At 47.5% G+C, this 18,804-nt stretch overlaps 3 protein-coding genes across 5 annotated transcripts; 1 reads left to right on the plus strand and 2 right to left on the minus strand.

Moving 5' to 3' along the window:
- Window positions 1–644: 644 nt before the first annotated feature.
- LOC120445452 (scavenger receptor class B member 1) lies at window positions 645–2,552 on the minus strand. Its single transcript, XM_039625897.2, has 4 exons — window positions 1,847–2,552; window positions 1,397–1,799; window positions 1,083–1,333; window positions 645–1,025 (listed from the first exon to the last, which is right to left on the minus strand). Exons 1-4 carry the CDS (start codon window positions 2,456–2,458, stop codon window positions 768–770), a joined length of 1,524 nt encoding a protein of 507 aa, XP_039481831.1. The 5' UTR covers window positions 2,459–2,552; the 3' UTR covers window positions 645–767.
- A 1,344-nt stretch (window positions 2,553–3,896) lies between these two features.
- On the minus strand, window positions 3,897–12,422 carry LOC120445451 (lysosome membrane protein 2). Of its 2 annotated transcripts, XM_039625894.2 has the most exons (7): window positions 10,690–10,827; window positions 7,020–7,147; window positions 6,039–6,291; window positions 5,803–5,976; window positions 5,162–5,733; window positions 4,982–5,103; window positions 3,897–4,922 (listed from the first exon to the last, which is right to left on the minus strand). In XM_039625894.2, exons 2-7 carry the CDS (start codon window positions 7,078–7,080, stop codon window positions 4,542–4,544), a joined length of 1,563 nt encoding a protein of 520 aa, XP_039481828.1. In that variant the 5' UTR covers window positions 7,081–7,147; window positions 10,690–10,827; the 3' UTR covers window positions 3,897–4,541. The 2 variants fall into 2 exon arrangements, with proteins under 2 accessions (XP_039481828.1, XP_039481829.1); XM_039625895.2 differs by lacking the exons at window positions 7,020–7,147; window positions 10,690–10,827 and adding an exon at window positions 12,383–12,422.
- Window positions 12,423–13,471: 1,049 nt separating this feature from the next.
- Window positions 13,472–18,343, plus strand: LOC120446691 (lysosome membrane protein 2). 2 transcript variants are annotated; one of them, XM_039627787.2, is made up of 7 exons: window positions 13,472–15,025; window positions 16,035–16,320; window positions 16,380–16,471; window positions 16,529–16,756; window positions 16,826–17,098; window positions 17,156–17,747; window positions 17,812–18,343. In XM_039627787.2, the coding sequence occupies exons 2-7, from the start codon at window positions 16,062–16,064 to the stop codon at window positions 18,162–18,164; spliced, it is 1,797 nt and encodes a 598-aa protein (XP_039483721.1). In that variant the 5' UTR covers window positions 13,472–15,025; window positions 16,035–16,061; the 3' UTR covers window positions 18,165–18,343. The 2 variants fall into 2 exon arrangements, with proteins under 2 accessions (XP_039483721.1, XP_039483719.1); XM_039627785.2 differs by lacking the exon at window positions 13,472–15,025 and adding an exon at window positions 15,557–15,695.
- The last annotated feature ends 461 nt before the right edge of the window (window positions 18,344–18,804 follow it).

The raw sequence follows: 18,804 nt of genomic DNA on the forward strand, positions 1-18,804 counted from the left end.
ACATAACTCTCGTGCCAATTATTCAAACAACTTTCTGCTTGTTCGCGGTTTAATTAATTAACATTTAAATTGGGGCATCCTTAGCCTCGAGCGCTGCGCTGGGGGTTCGCATCGATTTATGCAAATCGCGAGTGCTCGATCGGAAAGGAAAAAAACTCCCGGACGCGGTGCTCCGGCGGGGGGGTTAACGGGTCCAACAGGTCCAAGGTGTAAAGGGGCAGGGGGCCAAGGGTACCTTACCTTGAAGCCGGACAGGGCATCAGCACCGAAGGCAGGGAAGATCATGAGACATGTGCAAAAGTTCAGGTTCAGGAAGAAGAAGGAGAAGTAAGCAAGGCAAACAAAAGTAAACAAACCGCAAAATCCACAACAACGGCTCAGAGGCGGCATAGAGGCTGAAGAAATACTAACAATAAAAAGTAAATGCACAGATTGAATAAAACGCAAAATAAATCTTCGGTACGTGCCCAAGTTTTCAGTGTCATGCCGCACGGCACAAGAGGCGGGGCGAATCAAACAGAGCCGCGACCTCAAACTGCCTGCTTGGTGACGGCGGCGGAGGAGGAGACGGCAGAGGAGCGCTTGGACCTGGCCGTCTGGTTGGCTGACCGGCTGACAGATAAGGTGAAATGAGGCACATTCAATTTTCCACTAAATCGTATATTACGTAACGGCGGACTACTGATAGTTCATCAGCAGCGACACCTCTACCCTAAATCTAAGTCTTGCATACATATATACACGGGTCCAGTCTAGAAAGTAGATCACTATTTGACAGCCACGTCGGGGGAATCGTTAGTGGCCTGGAATTTGGTCTCTAGCGCGGTGACCGCACCCATGTCGCCACATAACTTCCGGAAGAGACCCGCATAGCTCAGGTCGCCACAGGCCACTCTGATGGCCTTTAGGACACTCCACAGGGCCAGCACCAGGAAGAGGGCCATGCAATACGGCTGCATGTGGGGCACAATGTTGACGTTGATCCACATGAGGGCGGTCACGAAGCCGGGCAGCTCTCCCATTTCCTGGGAGGGATTAGAGAGTGATCATATGCACACCTCGTGCAGCGGGAAAGTACTTACGAACTCATACCAAAAACTGGGAATCATCATGTTGCTAAACCGTTTAAGGCGTAAGCTAAAGCTGCTGAGATCCGGAATAGGAATGTTGGACTGGAAGCGGTACTTCTCCGTAACCGGAATACCGGTGACCGGCTCCAGCAAAATGTATGGCTCGTGATCCTCGGTGTTGGGGGTGTATCCTTCGTAGTGCTGGCTCCAGTTGTAGCTGCTTCCGTAAAAGTGTGGCATCGAAAACGCAGAGGGGGCGTCATCTTTTGGGGATAAGATAGATTTCTTACAAAACCTGCGGTGCTGTTATGGCCGTAGAAGCGTACTTATCACACACTGGGATACGTCAAACATTCCGTCAGGAAGCTTGATCCCGTAGCTACTGTCCAGGCATCCGGGAGGCTTCTGGTAAGGTTTAAGCAGCGTGTAGCGGAAGGTGTCAAGGCCGTTGTACCGCTCCTGGCGCTGGTACGTCAGCGGGAGGACCCGGCAGGACTCGATAGCCACTATGTCCAGCGGCGTATCCGGCTGGACAAAGGGCGGAAAGAGAGAGTTGTCCAGCGCTCCGGTCACGTTAAAGGGGCAGGAGTTGGAGTCGTGCAGAAGCGTGTGCGGAAGCTGTTCCCGGATGATCACCTCGTCGTTGAGCGTCTCGATGCGAAAGAAGTTCTCAATGCCGCGTTTCGGGCCAATGTTGACCGTGTACACCTCTTCCTTCTCCTTGAGAGCCTGCGGGAAAATATTAGCGAGGAACTAAGGATATGCAAGGAACTTACGTTGTAGAGAACTGCAACGTTGGATCTTATGTTGGAGATCCTGGAGAGCGTTTGCAGCAGGGGACGCGTGAACTCCCACAGGAAGTAGTAAACGCTGTCTGTAACAAATATATCCTCCATCATAAGAGCGGCATCAAAACCCAAGGCTGCAAATGGCGCCGTATGCTTGATCTTCGTCGCTGCGCCCAGGATAACGTTGTTCGTGGACGTAATGGTCCAGTTGAGGACGTCGGGTGCCACACTGTCCTCCGGAAGGAATTCCACTACGCGGTATCGGTGCTTGCGATACTTAACGTTTGTCTCGTTGCGTTCTAGGATGTCGTTGAACCCCACGATCTTGTACACGATGGGGCCAATCTCCTTCACCTTAAGCTTATTATCACGACCGCGGCGGAACTCCTCGGCGTTGGTCACGTTGAAGACGTAGCTCTTCAGCTTCCCGAACGGCGAGTTTATCCAACTGTCCATGGTCGGCATCTCCTGGCGGAAGCGTATATGTTCCCTAGCCACCAAGATGCGGTAGTCCACGCCACATGACACCACGAAGAGGAATACATTGAGGGCCGCAAGGATCAGGCAGAGCACTATTTTCACCCACTGAACTGGCTTCATTGTTTCTAATTTTCTAAGGACGGCTTTGACCGAAACCAGAGACGGGAGTGATTCGCGTCCGATCGGGGGAAAACACGCGATCCGTTTGAGTCGAATTCTAAATGCTTTCGGCAACGGCCGTGCAATCACTTATCACCAGCCTCCGCCTCCCATTGGCTCCTCTTGTTTCATTTGAATCGAAATGGAATGAAAACAAAGTTTATAAAATCAAATAGCAGAAAGGTTATCACCAAAGCTGCTGCCAACACTGGGAATAGCTGTGATAACGACAGACCTATGATCCGAGCATAGAAAATGGCCATTACGCAGATTGTCCTCGAGGGCTGGGAACTGCTGCACTGCCTCCAGAGATGCCCCCTCTCGCCGGGTGGACCCCACCGGGATAGCACTGACCTTGATCGGGAGCAGGTGTGGATGGCCTGCCATTGAACAGGCGAGTCTGCCCTGGGGTTTTGGCAAAGGCGAGCTTATCAGCCACAGACAGATGAATCTGCTGTTATCGGTGCCGCGGGCAGCCAAACGTGCAACGAAACAAATGACTCGCCATTAACGTCTGGCTTTGGCTGGTCTGTCTGATCTTCCCCGGACTCGGAATCTCATTTTTATTGACAACGTAGTGGCTATGCTTCAGAATCCGGTCTGGTTCGATGTGAAAATAAAAAGTAAAAGTACTTTTAATTCAATATACCGGTCAATGGGTGCCCTAATTTCATGTCGTAAAAATTAATCGTTTAATGTGACGCGTTATAAAAGGTATAAATTAGCCTTAGGGTAATACTTAAACGCTGAAAAGATGTAGCGGCCAATCATTCCGGAAATTATACTTAAAAAAGAATATGACAGAAGATGTTCATTACAATAACTTTAAATGGAGGTGCTTTTATTAAACATATACTTTCCATTTTAACGGTCCCTGAAACGTACAAATACAATTTTGAAAAAGAGCTGTATTAGAAAAATTGGCAGTTTTAACTTTCCGTTTTCCGACATTTCTTGGGATTGCATACTTTTGGGATTGAGCAGGAAACGTCTAGATTGCTGAACTGGGGATTGAAATAACCTGGCCAGAGTTATAGGTCATCTTAAATTGTAGTTCAACTATTAATAAAAAAATATTTTCCAAAATATATTACTTGGAAATATTGGAATTTGTCAGATCAATTTTGATCAGACTCCAAAAAACGATATGCACACAATGCATATAAGGAAATGGTTCCTTACCTGGGCTATATATATAATATAATTGAATTACACATTTATTATACGCAGAAACATTCCTTTCAATAATGTATTCACGATTATTATATAATTTCTTCCGCGCAGTTGGAAACTCAGTTTTGCATTCATTGTGAATTTTGAAATCTGGATAGCACTGCTCATTATAAAAGGCAGAGCTTGTGAATCATTTACACATACATGGATTGAAGAGGATCTCTAATTAAAATCATATCGTTATTTATTGTACACATTAATGAATATAAATCGTACATTAGATCGACAATGTTATGTATTTATAGAATATAAATTTCATATGCGGATCGTGTCCAGGTCCAGCATTTGGTCTAATAAAGCACATTTGTATTCGAGGACGGAACTTTGTTTTATTTGAGAAACGTTTCGAGTTCTGTGACTTGATTGGACATTAAATTTCATTTCAACAGGGTTAAAGAAAGCAAGTGCGGGATCGGTTTCTGTTTCTGTTTTGGTATAACAAATATTGTCTAAGTCGAAGCTTTGAGCCCTTTAGCGATCACGACTGTTTCGTTAGACTACACATCAAAATTTTCATAACGCTTACTTACGAAGATAACCTACATACAATACAATAGATACAGATACACATACAAATACATACAAGTCTTCCCAGCTCCATTTCTTTTAACTACATAGACGCACCTTCCTCTGCGGGGATGGAATTGGGATTGGGATTGGGATTGGGGTTGACATAGGGAGGTCGGAATGGGAGTAGGAGTGGAAGTGGGAGTGGGAGTGGGACGGGCAGGTCCCTGTTACTAGCTACGGCTTATACTAAACGAAGTCACCCAAAGACCCTCGTACTGCGACCAGACAGCGACTAGAGCGCCTAGTATCTGGCGGGTTGGTTATCCTTGTTCTGCTTCTTGTTCATGTCCACCTGGGCGGTGGCCAGATAGTTGGACCCCTCCAGATGCAGGGTGCTCTGCCGGTGCGAGTTGCGGATCAGGCAGAAGGTCGACAGCAGTAGTAGAATCACACCTAGTGCGCATAGACCGATGATAAGTGCCACGCGGATCTTGGGAGGCACCTGCTCCGCAAAGCGCATCAGGTCGGTGACCTCGTCGGGAAGGTTGTCGATGCCCTCCTCGAACCAGAGGATGGGAAAGATGATGTCCGGGAAGTTGGCCACCTGCTTGATATCAAACACCTGGCTTACGGCCAAATTGATCTGGATACGGGCGCGAACTCTCAGCGTAGTTCCCATTTTCTGCGAAAAAACATAGTAAGTTTACAACTGCGAGATAGATGGTATTTTTTGGGTCTTACAGGCTGAACGTCGAAGAAGAACTGATGCTTCTCTTTCATAGGTGGCGAAATACCTTCCACTTGTGTCCTCAGGCTTTCATCGGCCAAGTAGAAATGCGGGAAACTTAGCATGATGGGAGAATCTGCAGAGAGCTTTACTTTTGAATTTGGCCGGGAATGGTATACCGGGTTCATGCTCACCGTATTGACACAGCGAGACGTTGAAGAGTCCGTTGGGGGAGCAAGACGGCTTGCCTGCGGGGCAGAAGCACATGTTGTCCGGGTGGCTGTCCACGTCGGCGAAGACCCACTCTGGTGGGGTGAACCGGTATCCGGGCACCTCGTTTGAAGTCATCACTTCTTTCTCAAACACCAAGGGCAGAAGGCGGCACAGATCTTTGTCATAAACATGCAGGATGCGATCGTGGTCGATGTGTGGGGGGAAGATGGAGCCGTCGGTGCCGGCCAAAGTGTTGCATGCGTCGGTGGTCCAGTGGGGTAGATGGGTGCGACCGTTGAAGTTGTCGATGACGCCGTAATTCCTAATGTCGTCGACACCTGTGTTCACAGTCACCCGGTCGGATGAGGTGCCGTTCTTGCCGTACAGCAGGCCGAACTCCTCGTAGGGCAGCTTTTGCTCCTTGGGCACGACATCCTTCGCCAGCTTGAGCAGTGGATCCTCGTAGCCCCAGAGCAACTGGCCCACGGACACCTGAACGAATGGCTTGATCTTCAGTATGTCCATGATACTGGCCATGGCCAGACGCAGGAATCTGAACCAAGAAGTTCACGGTTAAAAATGGGGAAACACTTTTAAACGGAGCTAAGTACGGAGTACTTACCGGGCCGCGTGCTTGCTCTGCGAGGTGGCACTCAACATGGGAATGTTGGGCACAATAACCACGTCGTCTTCGGGCCCCACCGACAGATCTTCGCGGAACGAGTAGATCTTGCGGAGATTGTAGCTCAGCGTGCCATTGTCATTCTCTACGATGTTCACCTTCTCCCAGGTCTCGCTGCAGATGAGGTAATGAATTAAGCCAGATGCCTTTTAATGATAACAATTGTGATCTTTTACCTGTAAACGTAGGGTCCCACCTCATCGACAATGGCCTTGGAGCCGTTGCTGAGGAAGTCGTCCGCATTGGTTACGTTGTAGATGTACAGACTGATTCTGGGCTCCACTGGGGGCTTGGCCCACCAACCGAAGGTCTTGGCGCCGGGACGCAGGGCCACCATTCGGTCCACGACCGCATCGATCAGCACGGTGAATTCACAGGCCACCACAATGCCGCCAATTATCAGCGCCGCCGCGACGACAATCGTAATCCCTGAAAAACCGTTGCGAATTGTTTAGCAATTGTTCACCGATTGCATAAATTACTGGATAAGTGGGGTGAGTCATTTAGTATTAGGTGGGTAAACGTGAAAAGTGTATTGCCTTTGATCGGACCTCATATTTGATTTGACGCACGAGAGAAAACTCTCGGTTGCAATGTTTGGGATGGGACATAAATATTTATAGATCGCTGAACGAGCTGTGCGAATGAATCACTGACCCTTTGACCTTAGCTCCCAGTTCTACAATCTCCCATTATCTATAAATACGGCCAATTAGTATTGATTGAGTAAGTATACAGCAGAACTGGAAAGTCTAGTTAAAACTATAACCGGATTTCGTTTATGCCTGCCAGAAGAACTTCGGAATCAAGACAATTGTGGAAATGGGAATGCTCGAGTAAATAGGAACTCGTCTGGCATCCAGCTCATCTCATACCTATGTACACTGTAATAAATAGAACTACTTCCGCTCAGATACCAGTCTAACCAGTCGAGCAATAGGAACTATACTTTGGTTCAAAACAAGAATGTGGCACGTGGAGTTATAACACCGATTCAATCGCCACCTGATTACCGGTGAAGTTGTCTGATTGGTTATTACGATAACAATCTGGAAATTTATATGGCAATTTCTTGCATGGGAGTGCTGCCCCGTAATGATGTGGGCGATTTGGAATTAACCTCAGGTCTTATCTAAACATCGCTATGGAATACTTACACCACTTTCGCAGATATGTGCTGGAGAGTTTTGTGCAAAACTTGTGTTTCGGGCCGTTCATGTTGACAGGTCGGCTTTGGGGTTTGGGGTGCTGGAGGGTGAAGAGCAAACCGCCTTGCAGTTGTTAACTAAAATGCAAAATAAAATTATATATGAAGCATATCGCGTTGTTTCACGGAGACCTAGAGACACACGGACAAACTAGCCGTAATACCGGTTAAATTGTAGTCTTAGCTCGTTAATCTATAATTGCCGGTGGCAGCCAGACAAACAGGAAAGTAATCATTCAATACCGCATCTCGAACACTGCACTCTGTTCTGAATGACATTGGGCCTAGGCCATCGCTTCGCGATCTTGACTCTCAGATTCCAATCATTCTTGTCGTCTTGCCCGATCTTTCCATTTTCACCTGCCGTCTTTTCAAGAGAACCCGAGGCCCAAAGAGCCCAGACACGTTTTGGGGCGTGCTGGCCTTGTGCTGTTTTGACATCGCTTTGTCAATATGCGGGCTTTGGCCTGAAATCGTATGTATCGCAGCACAAAAGCTGAAAAGCCAATCTGCCAGTCCAACTCCAGAACCTTCGAGTCAGCGAACTTTGTTCCAGCAGTCGAGTGCGCCCTTCCTGACAGGCACATGGACCTTGCGCCATTAAGCGCTTCTTAATGGGCCAACAGGCTCGGCCTCCGTTGAGGTTAACCTGCGAGCTACCTTGACCGAGGCCAGGGCTGCGCAAGCGCAAAACTTATGAGATACTTGTGTCTTTCGTTCGCAAGCCGAGACATTTTATTATCGACAATTCCAGCCACACCGCCGTATGCCATTATTCATATTCATACGCGAAGCCGAAAAAGCAATGCAAATGAAGCGACATGAAGCCAATTGGACTTCGTCTAATAGCCAGCCAACGAGCCATTTGCAGGCGTCGCACGGCAATAGAAACAATAGACAGTGGAAACACCTTAATGGCGTCCTGATCGAGTGGTCCCTTGACGTCCGATTCAGTTCCTCCGGAGTGCATACAAACGGCCGCTTATCTACGATGGATCTATGTGGCACGTACACTCCTCCAGTCGCCGATAATTGGACGTCTGATTCTTGGATGCTCGCGAGAATGGCGGCTAGTGATTTTACGATTTCTCCGCTGTTTTAGCTAAAAGCGTTAAACTTTGCACTTTGAGTTCGCTCTAGCCTATCAACGCACACAGCCAACACAGCCACACAGCCACGAAGTTTTATTATTTGCCGAGTTTACTGCGCTTTCCGAGCACCACAAGGTCGCACTTCCCCGCTTCTGGCTCTGCCCTCGTCCACCGAACTTGAGCTGGGCTTAAATATGTGTGCTGTTGTATTCAGCTGGCTATTGGATCCACCATTGTTGGTTGATGCCGATGCCCATGCCGATGCCGATGCCGATGCCCATTGAATACTAATTAACCAATAATTATTTCACCTCAAATGAATTTTCGGCGACACTGGCCGGCCAGTCAGGCCATTAATCAGTGATTTCAATTTCAATTTCTGATTTCGGATTTGGGATTTGGGATTTGGCTACCCTTCAGCTGTTTGGCTCTTTGCCTGCTAATTGGGTTCTGCGTTCACGCCCCACTTGGCCGCTTTGTTCCGAAAAGTGACTGCAACTGCTCGGAATCAGGCCCAGTTGGGGCCAAATGTTTACACAGACCGCGTGAGTCAGCGGAGCCAAGTGTTTACCCAGAACTTGAGCAACTCTTATCAGCCCCAAGCTCGCCGCGAAGTATGCAAAACCATAGACGCAACAACACCTTTCCATAACAAAAGCACTTTTCGGCACTCGGCATTCCATATGACTGCGATTTCTGATGTAATAGTTGGTTTTATTTTTGATTTCACTTGCGGTGGCTGTTCAATTAGCAGCTGCTGGCGGCTGCCTGGCTGCCTAGCTGCCTGGCCAGAATCACCAACTTCAATAGAAACTTACTTTCTAAACACACGTTTTGTATGAGCTCAGCGGAAAGCGGTAAAGCCATCCGCTCCTCGGCTCTGATCAGCTTGGTGGCGCAGAGATCGAGCTGAATCGTCTCATAATTTCACTGCGTTTAAGTGTTGCACAAAGAAATACAAGCGGTAGTAGCTGTTTAGTGGAGGCAATTACCCTGACCCAATTTGCGAGACGCTACCCTTGCAGAGGGTATTACATTCAGACAAGTCACTGACAACCACTATGTAAAAAGTTAAATGGTGGGATTGATTTCTTCTTGCTTCAAGTCAGTGAAGCTGAATTTGTATCTCTGTACTATATCCAGCCTCTGTAGGGGGACTCTTTAGGGATATTAATCGAGATTTTGGCTATAATTTGAAATTGTTTTTATCTACCCATCTAGTTTTTTTTTAATGAAAGCTCCAGAAAATAACCTAGCACAGTTTTACAGAGTATTTGAAACTTCGGAGCCCCTCTTTCTATGCTCCCGCTGATTATGGACACTGTGACACTGACCGGCCAAAAAAGTAAGCCAGCGGCTGACAATTCACCTGCCGTTTTGTCGTGCCGAGCTGCATTTGATAATACGCAACGAAATGGGTTTTACATTTGGGCCTTAAACCATGTTGATGTCGTCGTCAATGGCGTGACAGACATGTGCGGACTGAAGTGGCTCGTCTTGGACTTTCAGTAGGTCAGTTCCGCTGTGGGAGAGGAAGGGGACCTCGAAGTGCAAAGCGAGGCTTGCGGTGGCTTTCTCAGTGAAATGTGTCAACAGCAGGCTAAGACAAAGCCAGCCAATTGTCACCTCAATTAAATGTTCAACTGGGCAGAGCGGCTGGGCGGCAGGGCGGCAGGGCAAACAGACCTGATGACGAAGATGAAGATGGCCCGAAGCTTTTTGCTGCTGCTGCAACCTTCACATAATCGTCTTCGTTATGTGGTCAAAAGCTGGCTGGCCCCTGTTTATTTATTTACAAGTATTTATCTTAGGTTTTCTTGCCTGCGCATGCTTAATTTCGGATCTCGCGTCTTGTAAATGTGTGTTTGGCTTTGCTTTTTATTTGATTTCGCTGTGAGTCGCTGTGAGACGCTGTGAGTTGCTGTGAGTCGCTGCTTCGTGGCAGCTCGAGTGAAGTGCAGAGCGAAATTTCACTTTTTCCACACAAGTAATCATAAAACTATGCACGTACATCAAATGCGCTTTTGGCAGGGCCGCAGACAGCGTTTAGCCGCGGAGGCAGCACAGAAACCGAAGCAGAAATAAAAACAGAAACACTGAAAAATCATAGCCCCCAAGCATAATTCAATGATTTTCCGCTTTTGTAGCGCTGCTAAGCGAACTCGCTGTCGAAGTGGTTTCATTTTGGCTGACTGGGCAAGGTCTTGCTTAACCAGCGCTCCGATTGGAGTCCAAATTGGTGACTGGGATGCGGATTCAGACTCGGACTCGGACTCGGACCGCGTAATGGGTAATGGCGAGTGGGGAATGGGGACCAAGGGTCTGCCACCGATCGGGGCAGAAACAACAATCGAACTCTAGGTGCAGTCAGGCAATTCCTAGGAATGCGACTCGCACTGCTGCCCCAACACTCTTCTACTGCCACTGGTGTCTCGTATCTGGTGCGGCAGGTTTGATTCGGGCTGGACGTGCTGGACGGGCTGGAAACCACAGGCATTTCCAAATGGCCATGCCAACTCACTCACTCACACTGTTTTCGACGGTAACACGGACTTGCGGCGGTCCGATGTGCAAGCCAAGATTCTTGGGCCCGGGCTATAACGTGGAAGGTAATCGCTGATCGGTGAGCAGGGAACGTAAAGCACCAACCGCCGGTAAAAATCGAAAACGACTCGAACGCTCGCAGTGCCGTCGAGTAACTGAAGTCGCCGTCTTCAAGTGGCCCCCCAACGTAAGATCGTAAGATGTTCAGGCGGCGAAAGCTCGGCTTCGCGTTGCGACAAAGCACAACTGGAAAACCTGATAAACAGGTAGGCGAAACCCCCAGCCCACCGGCAGGTAGGTAGCAAATCAAAAGCGAGAGTGAGCAAGCGGGAGCTTTTGGGTTTTGCTAGTGCAACGCATGCGATCAAAGCTTGAGCGGATCGGCATCGGCATCGGCATCGACATCGCCCGATGCCGAGGCGATCCATGAGGCGGTCCATGTGGTGGTTGCCAATGTTTGGACCAGGCTGATAAAACGAGTTTGTTGCCTTGCCTTGCATTGAAGTCTTTCGTTTTGTTGCGTTGCGCGTTTCGTTTTATGCTGCTAACTCCAAAAATATCACTGATTGCCACACCAACACTCGTCCACTCGCGGGATTATGATATCTGTTGTCGGTGTTCCTCTCGCGGTTGTGGTTGTTGTGGCAAGTGAGTCACTTGCAACGGGCGGTTGCCAAACTCAGCCACATCCACAACAACCACATTCAAGAGCGACGACAGGTTGCATTCAAAGAATGTATGCAAAGTTGACAGCTCCAGCGATCGCAAATTATTGTTATTGCCGATGGAGCTTTTTGCCTGCATTGCGAAAGGTTTCTTTGCTGCCTGCCCAGAATCAGAAAATCTCGCCAAAGACCCGTGCTCGGCAAAAACGAAGTCTGGGATATGCGCGACTCAGCTGTGGAAAAAACTGGCGTCAGAAACTTGCTGCATTTACATAACCCAATCAGCAAGGGGAAATCAATGACGCTTATGCGATTCACTAAATTGTCCAGGTTTTCTTTTCAGAGGTGGAGTTCTGGGTAAACAGCTGGAGAAATTCCACCTGCTGGTGAATCAGGGGCAAACTTCGATTTACTTATGAATCGTTTCTTTTCACAAATCCCATTAACTGGGATTTGCTTTATAAACCTTGCAAGTGGGCCGTTTTCCCAGGCAAATTATAAAATGCTAATAGAATAAGTTTTCCTCGTCATTAATCCACGGAAATGTAGTGTACTTTCAGTTGCTTGGCGGTAGCGCATCTGGTTGTGTTTTATATGATATAACATGATCCATTTTGAGTCTAACCTCTTGGGCAATCGTTTCTCAGTACTACGTACATAGAAGGTAGGCCAAGACGATATCGCCCCAATGCTTGTGACATTCCACGCCAAGTCCAACCACACATAATCACCTTAATGGAGACCCGTATCCGAAGCCTGACTCCGCAGTGACTTTGCATGCCAATAAGGCTAACCGGGTTGCATGCGACCTTTCTGTTTATGTGAACTGTCGTACAAAGTGGCGCATTTGTTGCTGGAAATGATGCAATAAATAATAACAAAAACACCGCGACAACAACAACGACGGACGCATATGTTAATTCAGCTCCGGTGGCGTGTCATCAATTGCCCCCACCCAGCCCCGAATGTGGTGTCAAAGTCAATCATCTGTAATGATTCCATGGCTAACTTACTATGCAGAATGTCGGCCAACTGCATGGCCAACGATCAGAGTTCCATTAAGAGGCCCGGAAAAGGTTTGGAGCGTTTGGAGTACTTCCTCAACTGTTTGGATTCACTGTTTGGATTCAGTGTGCTGATATACTGATATTTGATTGCGTTCGGGAACTGTTTGGCACTTTACTGCCTGGCAACCGGGTTGATAAGCCAGCTCCCTCGGGTGATAAGATGCCTGTAAGCGATCGCAAGGAAGTGGGCACTAGCCGATAATAGCCAGCACGAGCAAACATCTGTTGAGGGCGGCCTAGGCGCCCTAAAGGCCCTAAAACAAGTTTAAGCCACTCATCCTGCCCCTTGAGCTATCAGCCGAACTTGACCACCGCGCAATAGACTGCTCTGTGTAGAGTGTGCCGGCAAATATTTCAGGCAGGTCTGCCAAATTGCCATTGCCAGACATTAGCTAGCACGGCAGATCGAGAGATTGAAGAGCCGTGCGCGTCAACCGATCCGAGGAAAACAAAAAGTTCAGAGGGCTATCATCAACTGTGCTGATGCGAAACCCGATGATGTGGGCATTAAGCAGGCATTTCGGGAAAGGGACGTTTTGAAACGGCGGATTACTTGAACTGATAATGCTAAGCTCATATACACGTACTCGTACACTTGGGGTTCAATAACACGGCTCCGGCGGGGGTATTTGCGATCTTCCGGCCTTTCTGCCTGCTCAATCTTACAAGAAGGGGCGTGATAAGCCAGTTTAAATAAGTCTTGATTTCAGAATTGCGAACGAAAACAAGACATGAAAGCCTATTAAGCAGCTGTGTATTTATCGGAGTTCTCACAGTGCATTCCCCGCCGTTAATTACTTGGGTAAACCAAATGCAGGGCCATGGGTGAAGGGAACCTAAAGTACTTAAGTGATAATTAAGTTGTTTTGGCGACAGCGCACACCTAAAAATAGACGTAGATATGGGACTTTGTACACATTTGCATTTGCATGCTTTCAGAAAAATGCTTTCAAAACAAATTCAAAACATAGACTGGTTTATTTACACTTTTTAAGGCAAATCTACGAAGCCTGTTTCGAAGACCCTCCCCCCACGGACCTTGTCTAACTCCGTAGTAGTGATGCGCAGACGAAGCTGGAGCGGAACGAGCAGCTGGATGGTTGCTACATCTTCTATATTGCCCCAAGTGGCTTCTTTGTTTTGACGATTGACGATTGGCTCTGCACTTTGTCTCGCGGGTACGCACAAAGCTGCTACGTAGTAAACAAGGGATCCCGATTTCTTGATTTCTCGACAGCGCAGTCGGCGCCAGCTCCGTCCAGCGGTAATCTGCAATCATAGCTGAACGCATGCGCGCTTATCAGTGCGGCGGCAGCGGCGTCGACCTAGGCAGCGACGGCAACTGCGACGGCAAAGAATGAGGAAAGAGGAGCGACTGCGCTGCTGGCATTGCTCAGTTCAGTTGCCCAGCTCGAACTGATTCCGCCCGATTCCGACGTCGTAGTAATAACTTGTTTGGTCGGCAGTACGCACAGTCCAGTCCAGCGGAGAACCAGTCCCAGTTCCAGGCCCGCTCTCTAATCCCAGCGCAGATCGGATCGCCGCGAAACGGGCCAAATCTAATCGGTTCCATAGGGTTCTCGGCCAGATAGTGCGTGGGCCGGCCCGAGTATGTAGCTAATCGCAGCCAAGCAACAATTGGCAAGTGGATCAACTGGTGGCAGTGGGCCAAACTCGAACTCCGTGCGCAGATAATCAAATTCCGCAAGCCAGTCCGTCCGTCTTTAATTGCTGCTTTTGGCTGGAAGTGGCGGCGGAAATCAATCCGCGCTAGATTCGTACACACACAGCTGGGCAGGAAAACTGCAGTTCGGTCGGAAAACCTGATATTGCTCTAGCTCCAACTCTAGGCTCCAGCTCCAGCTCCAGCTGCAGCTGTAGCGAAAACAACAACAGTGCCAGTGGCAGCCAGTGCGATCGAGCCCACAAAAGAGACGGCGACAAAACAAAGAAGCGGGCGAACAAAGAACGCGCGCGGCAACAAAAGAACGAAGGAACAGAGAGCAGCACAGATACAGCAACACAGATACAGATACAGATACAGATACCAGATACAAAACAAGTCTGTCGCATAGATACATCTCATAGGTGGTGCATCCAGCAGGAGCATCTATCAGTAGGGGAGCGGTACGAGACCCGAAAAAACCCAATAAACACGACTGTGCTCAGCCAGCGTAAACGCGACGAAATTGTTAATTAAGACGCCAAATGTTTGGCAGACTTCGAAAGTGCAGAGCCCTGAGCAGCGAGTAAACAACGAGGAAGATAGAGAAAGAAAGTCCGAGAGAGAGAGAAAGAGAGGGAGAGAGCGGCTAATAAAGATAAGCGTGTGGGTGCACTTCGTCTACGGGAGAGTGGTTCCGCTTCCAACGTAGCGCGCACGTTTGTGTTGCGCACCAAAATCAGCTGGTGCCCCAAAGCTCATTCCAAGTGCACGCCGATCGAGACCGCGCTCTCTGCAGGCGCTCTCCCGCTCAGTGCCACCCACCCTCCCCCTTTCTACGCCCACGCATCGCGTTATCAGCCAATGCCTCTTTTGTGCAACTGAGGAGAGCGGAGGAACCATTTGCGGTTTTTAAACGTTGACAAGTAAGTTATAGTGAAATGCTCGGCAGGCTCTTACCATCCATAGATCAGATCCTAAGATATCATAGTAGAACGAACACCTAGGAATCTAAATTGTCAGGATAGATAGACTTATTTTGGCCGTAGCATTACGACAGCCCTTGGTTGATCTCGAAGTCTCCAGAAATCGAAAACAAATCATACTTCAGATTGGTCCTATCTTACTTAAAGTTACTAAAGTGGTCAAACAATTATTTCAATCGCGTTCACATTCGAGTTCAAGATCGAGCAAATTATTGGAAAATTTCAACGCCTTATCGGATGCCGTTGACCCGATTTCAGAGTTGGCGAATCGAACTAAATCTCAACTCTATACATATAGTGCCCATACTGACTGATACGTGTTGCTTTCGTTTAATAATGAATTAATGCCTAGTAAGTATGTGCCCAGCTTATGTAGTACATAATATGTACGCAGGAGCTGCTGATAAGACTAGAGCACATACGTTTGAACTTTGAATTCAGCACGGGCAGTTCCACGAGCTCCGGAGCAACCAAGGCTCTCGGAATCGAAACCCCGATTAGTTCGTGGAAACATCTGTAAGCGCATGGTTAAGTATCTGTCCGGCGCGTCAATAATGGTTTAAAATTTGCACAACAAACAAGGAAATATACTATCATTAGGCTATACAAGGTACTTTCTATTTGGTGTTAGGTGAATAATTAAAGTAAAAATAAGGGTGCTCAGGAGTCGATAGTGTTCTTATGTGTTCAATGAACCCCGGGCTTCTATGTACATAGCCCAGCCTGATAAGCTAATAGTTTTGCCAAACAGATCCCTCAGTTCAGCCACGTGTTTCGCATTTATAAAGATAACACTCTATATACATTTAATATGAATGAACAAGATTTTGAACTGCAACTAAGTTACAAGTTACTGGGTTCTTTTTACAAAAGATTTTTTTTTACTTTTTAAACTGGGGACACCAACATAAGTATGACATAACAACATTTACTATTACCACCATTTCAGCTTACCCCGAAAAAATATCACAGAACAATGTCGCAAGACAAAGATCAGGAGATGTCCATGCCCTCCTCTCGCCAGGAATCTGATCGTACAGCGGCCCCATCCAATACAAAATCCCTCACTCTGAACTCCACGCGGAGTGGGGTGGGCACGGGAAACTTCGGGGGTTACGGCATGACGAACGGGGCCGAGAAACCTTCTGTGCTGCACATGATAATGGAAGCCTTGGGTCTGCGCAATCAGGCTCAAAACCGCGAGCCAACATCCAAGGATATTGGAACCCTGATAAGTGAGTAGAGCACTCTCGACAAGCCCGGCACGCTTGATTAATCTGGTTCACTTTTTCAGTGCTGGGCGTAATGTTTTTGCTCTTTGTAATCAGCGTGACCGGATTCTTCGTAATGTGGTTCACCGAATACTACAACAACACCATGCTGGAGGTGAGCCAGTAGTTCGTCCTTTGTAACTCGGTGTTCCTAATTTGAACTGATTTTCAGAATCTGATACTCGCCGAGAACTCGGATACCGCTAAAAGTTGGCTCAATCCCGATCCTAAGTACGACACTTTGCTAAAGGCTCACATTTTTGACTACCCCAACATCGATGACTACTTAGCAGGGCGGGCCGACAAAATAAAGGTCGTGGATATAGGACCTCTCACCTACCAGGAACACACTGTTAAAGATGAAGTGTCCTTTAACAAAAACTTCACTGTTAGCTTCAGGGTAAGTCTCCAATTAAAGTAAACTGTTCCAAACTATGCAAACTACATGGTTAACCAATATGCTTTTCAGGACCGCAAGTCTTATAAGTTTCTGCCGGAAAAGTCGTCTATTGGGGAAGACTACGTGGTCAGGGTGCCAAACGTGCCGCTTATCTCTGCCGCCGGGCCAGTTAAGCGCATGAAGCCTTTTGAGCGATTATTTGTATCCCCATGGATCAAACAGTTCCAGGAGCCTCTATTCAAGGAACTCACAGTCTCCGAATATCTCTGGGGTTATGAGGACAAAATCATAAAGTTGAAGTCCCTGGGCAGAGGTCGGCGACGATTTGGTCTTCTGATGAGCGTAAGTAAAGTAAGAAATTGGTTAATGGTCGGCTTATCAAAATATGTTTTCGATTAGCGCAATGGGACCAGCGTGGATTCGGTCCAGCTTAACACAGGCGAGGACGACATCACCAAGTTCAGCATCATTACCCAGTTTAACGGCATGCCCCAGTTGGACTATTGGGAGGGCGATGAGTGCAATCGCATCGATGGCTCCGAGCCCTCGATGTTCTCCCCGCACTTGCTGCAGGATCGCAGCACCGTCAATGTGTTCCTGCAGGTCCTGTGCCGCAAGGTGCCGCTTCACTTCGAAAAAGAGGTAACCATCTACAACGACATAGATGTTCTGCGCTACAAGACGCCAATGGACGTATTTAGTCATCCCTCCAAAAATCCAGCGAACCAGTGCTATTGTCAGAACACGGAACTGTGCTTGCCCAGCGGAGTGATCAACGCCACCAAGTGCTACGGGGATGCGCCCATTTTTCCCTCGTTCCCGCACTTCTTCACTGGCGATCCGGTGCTGTACAAAGACTTTGAAGGCATCGAACCAGACGCAGAACTGCATCAAACCTATGCCGACATCCATCCTCGATTCGGTTTCCCGATTAGCGGCGCGTCCCGTGTGCAGATAAACATTATGCTGGATAAAACGCCGATACTAAGAAGTAAGCGCCAAATACCAGACAACCTTTTGTTTTAACTAATACTGTATGTACCGGTTTGTTTTAGATCAGGGCGATCGGCTGAAGAACACTACCATCCTTCCTCTTATCTGGATCGAGATCACGTCGGGAGACTTCTCCGAGGAGGTGCTGCACACGCTGTACTTGAGCACCTTTGGTCTGAATGCCATTCAGCAAACCCTTAAGTACGGCACCCTGCTCATATCGGTGACATCGTTCAGCCTGATCGTGGCCGGCGTCTATTACCTGAACAGCAGGCGGGAGGAGCAGCTCCAGGAGAGCAAGACATCCGCTGAGCTGGAGGCGCTTAACGGCGGTGAGAACATCATCGTTGTGCACCACATGGACATGCCTGTTCCACTGCCCGTCCAAGAGGGCATTAACCATCGAGGAACGTAAAAGTGCCATTAGTAAGGGGGGGAGTGGGGAAAGTTTTCAAACTTAAATGAGATTTTCGAATTTGTCTGCACTAATTATAGAATAGTTTGTAAACATAGAGTCGCCAGTTACCTTTAGTCTTTAGTGAATCTGATGTATATATATGTAGAATCGTTCAATAAACTGTTCATTACCTATAACTTGTAATATTTACATATATGCGTGCCGTAGAATAAATTAAGCTTATCACATTGCAACACAATTATTTGCCCAAGGAAAGAACTGTTCATGTAGCAAATATTTTATTGTTAAGTTCTAAACAAAAACGAAATTCGTATATTAGTTGCGTGTTCAACATTTGATTTTCTGTTATGGTCTGTTGTTCTGTTTGAAAACCGTTTTAGTTGTTAAATGCATAAATTACATTGCATTGAGTAATTCTATGGGTTTATATTACGGTAGAAAAAATGTAGAAATCAGTTTTCTGTTGATTTAGTCTCTCTTTATTGGTGTTTGCGGGTTTCTGGGGTTGAGAGTTAATACGTTTCTTGGTTGAGTTTTGTGTTGTATTATTTTATTTAATTTCGTTGACTGCTTAAACACGCAGCCATTCGAGGGATGCGAAAATTCTTGAGTGTTTGTGTTTTACAACATTTTCTTT

Source organism: Drosophila santomea, chromosome 2R, assembly GCF_016746245.2.
Source record: "Drosophila santomea strain STO CAGO 1482 chromosome 2R, Prin_Dsan_1.1, whole genome shotgun sequence".
Taxonomy (NCBI): domain Eukaryota; kingdom Metazoa; phylum Arthropoda; class Insecta; order Diptera; family Drosophilidae; genus Drosophila; species Drosophila santomea.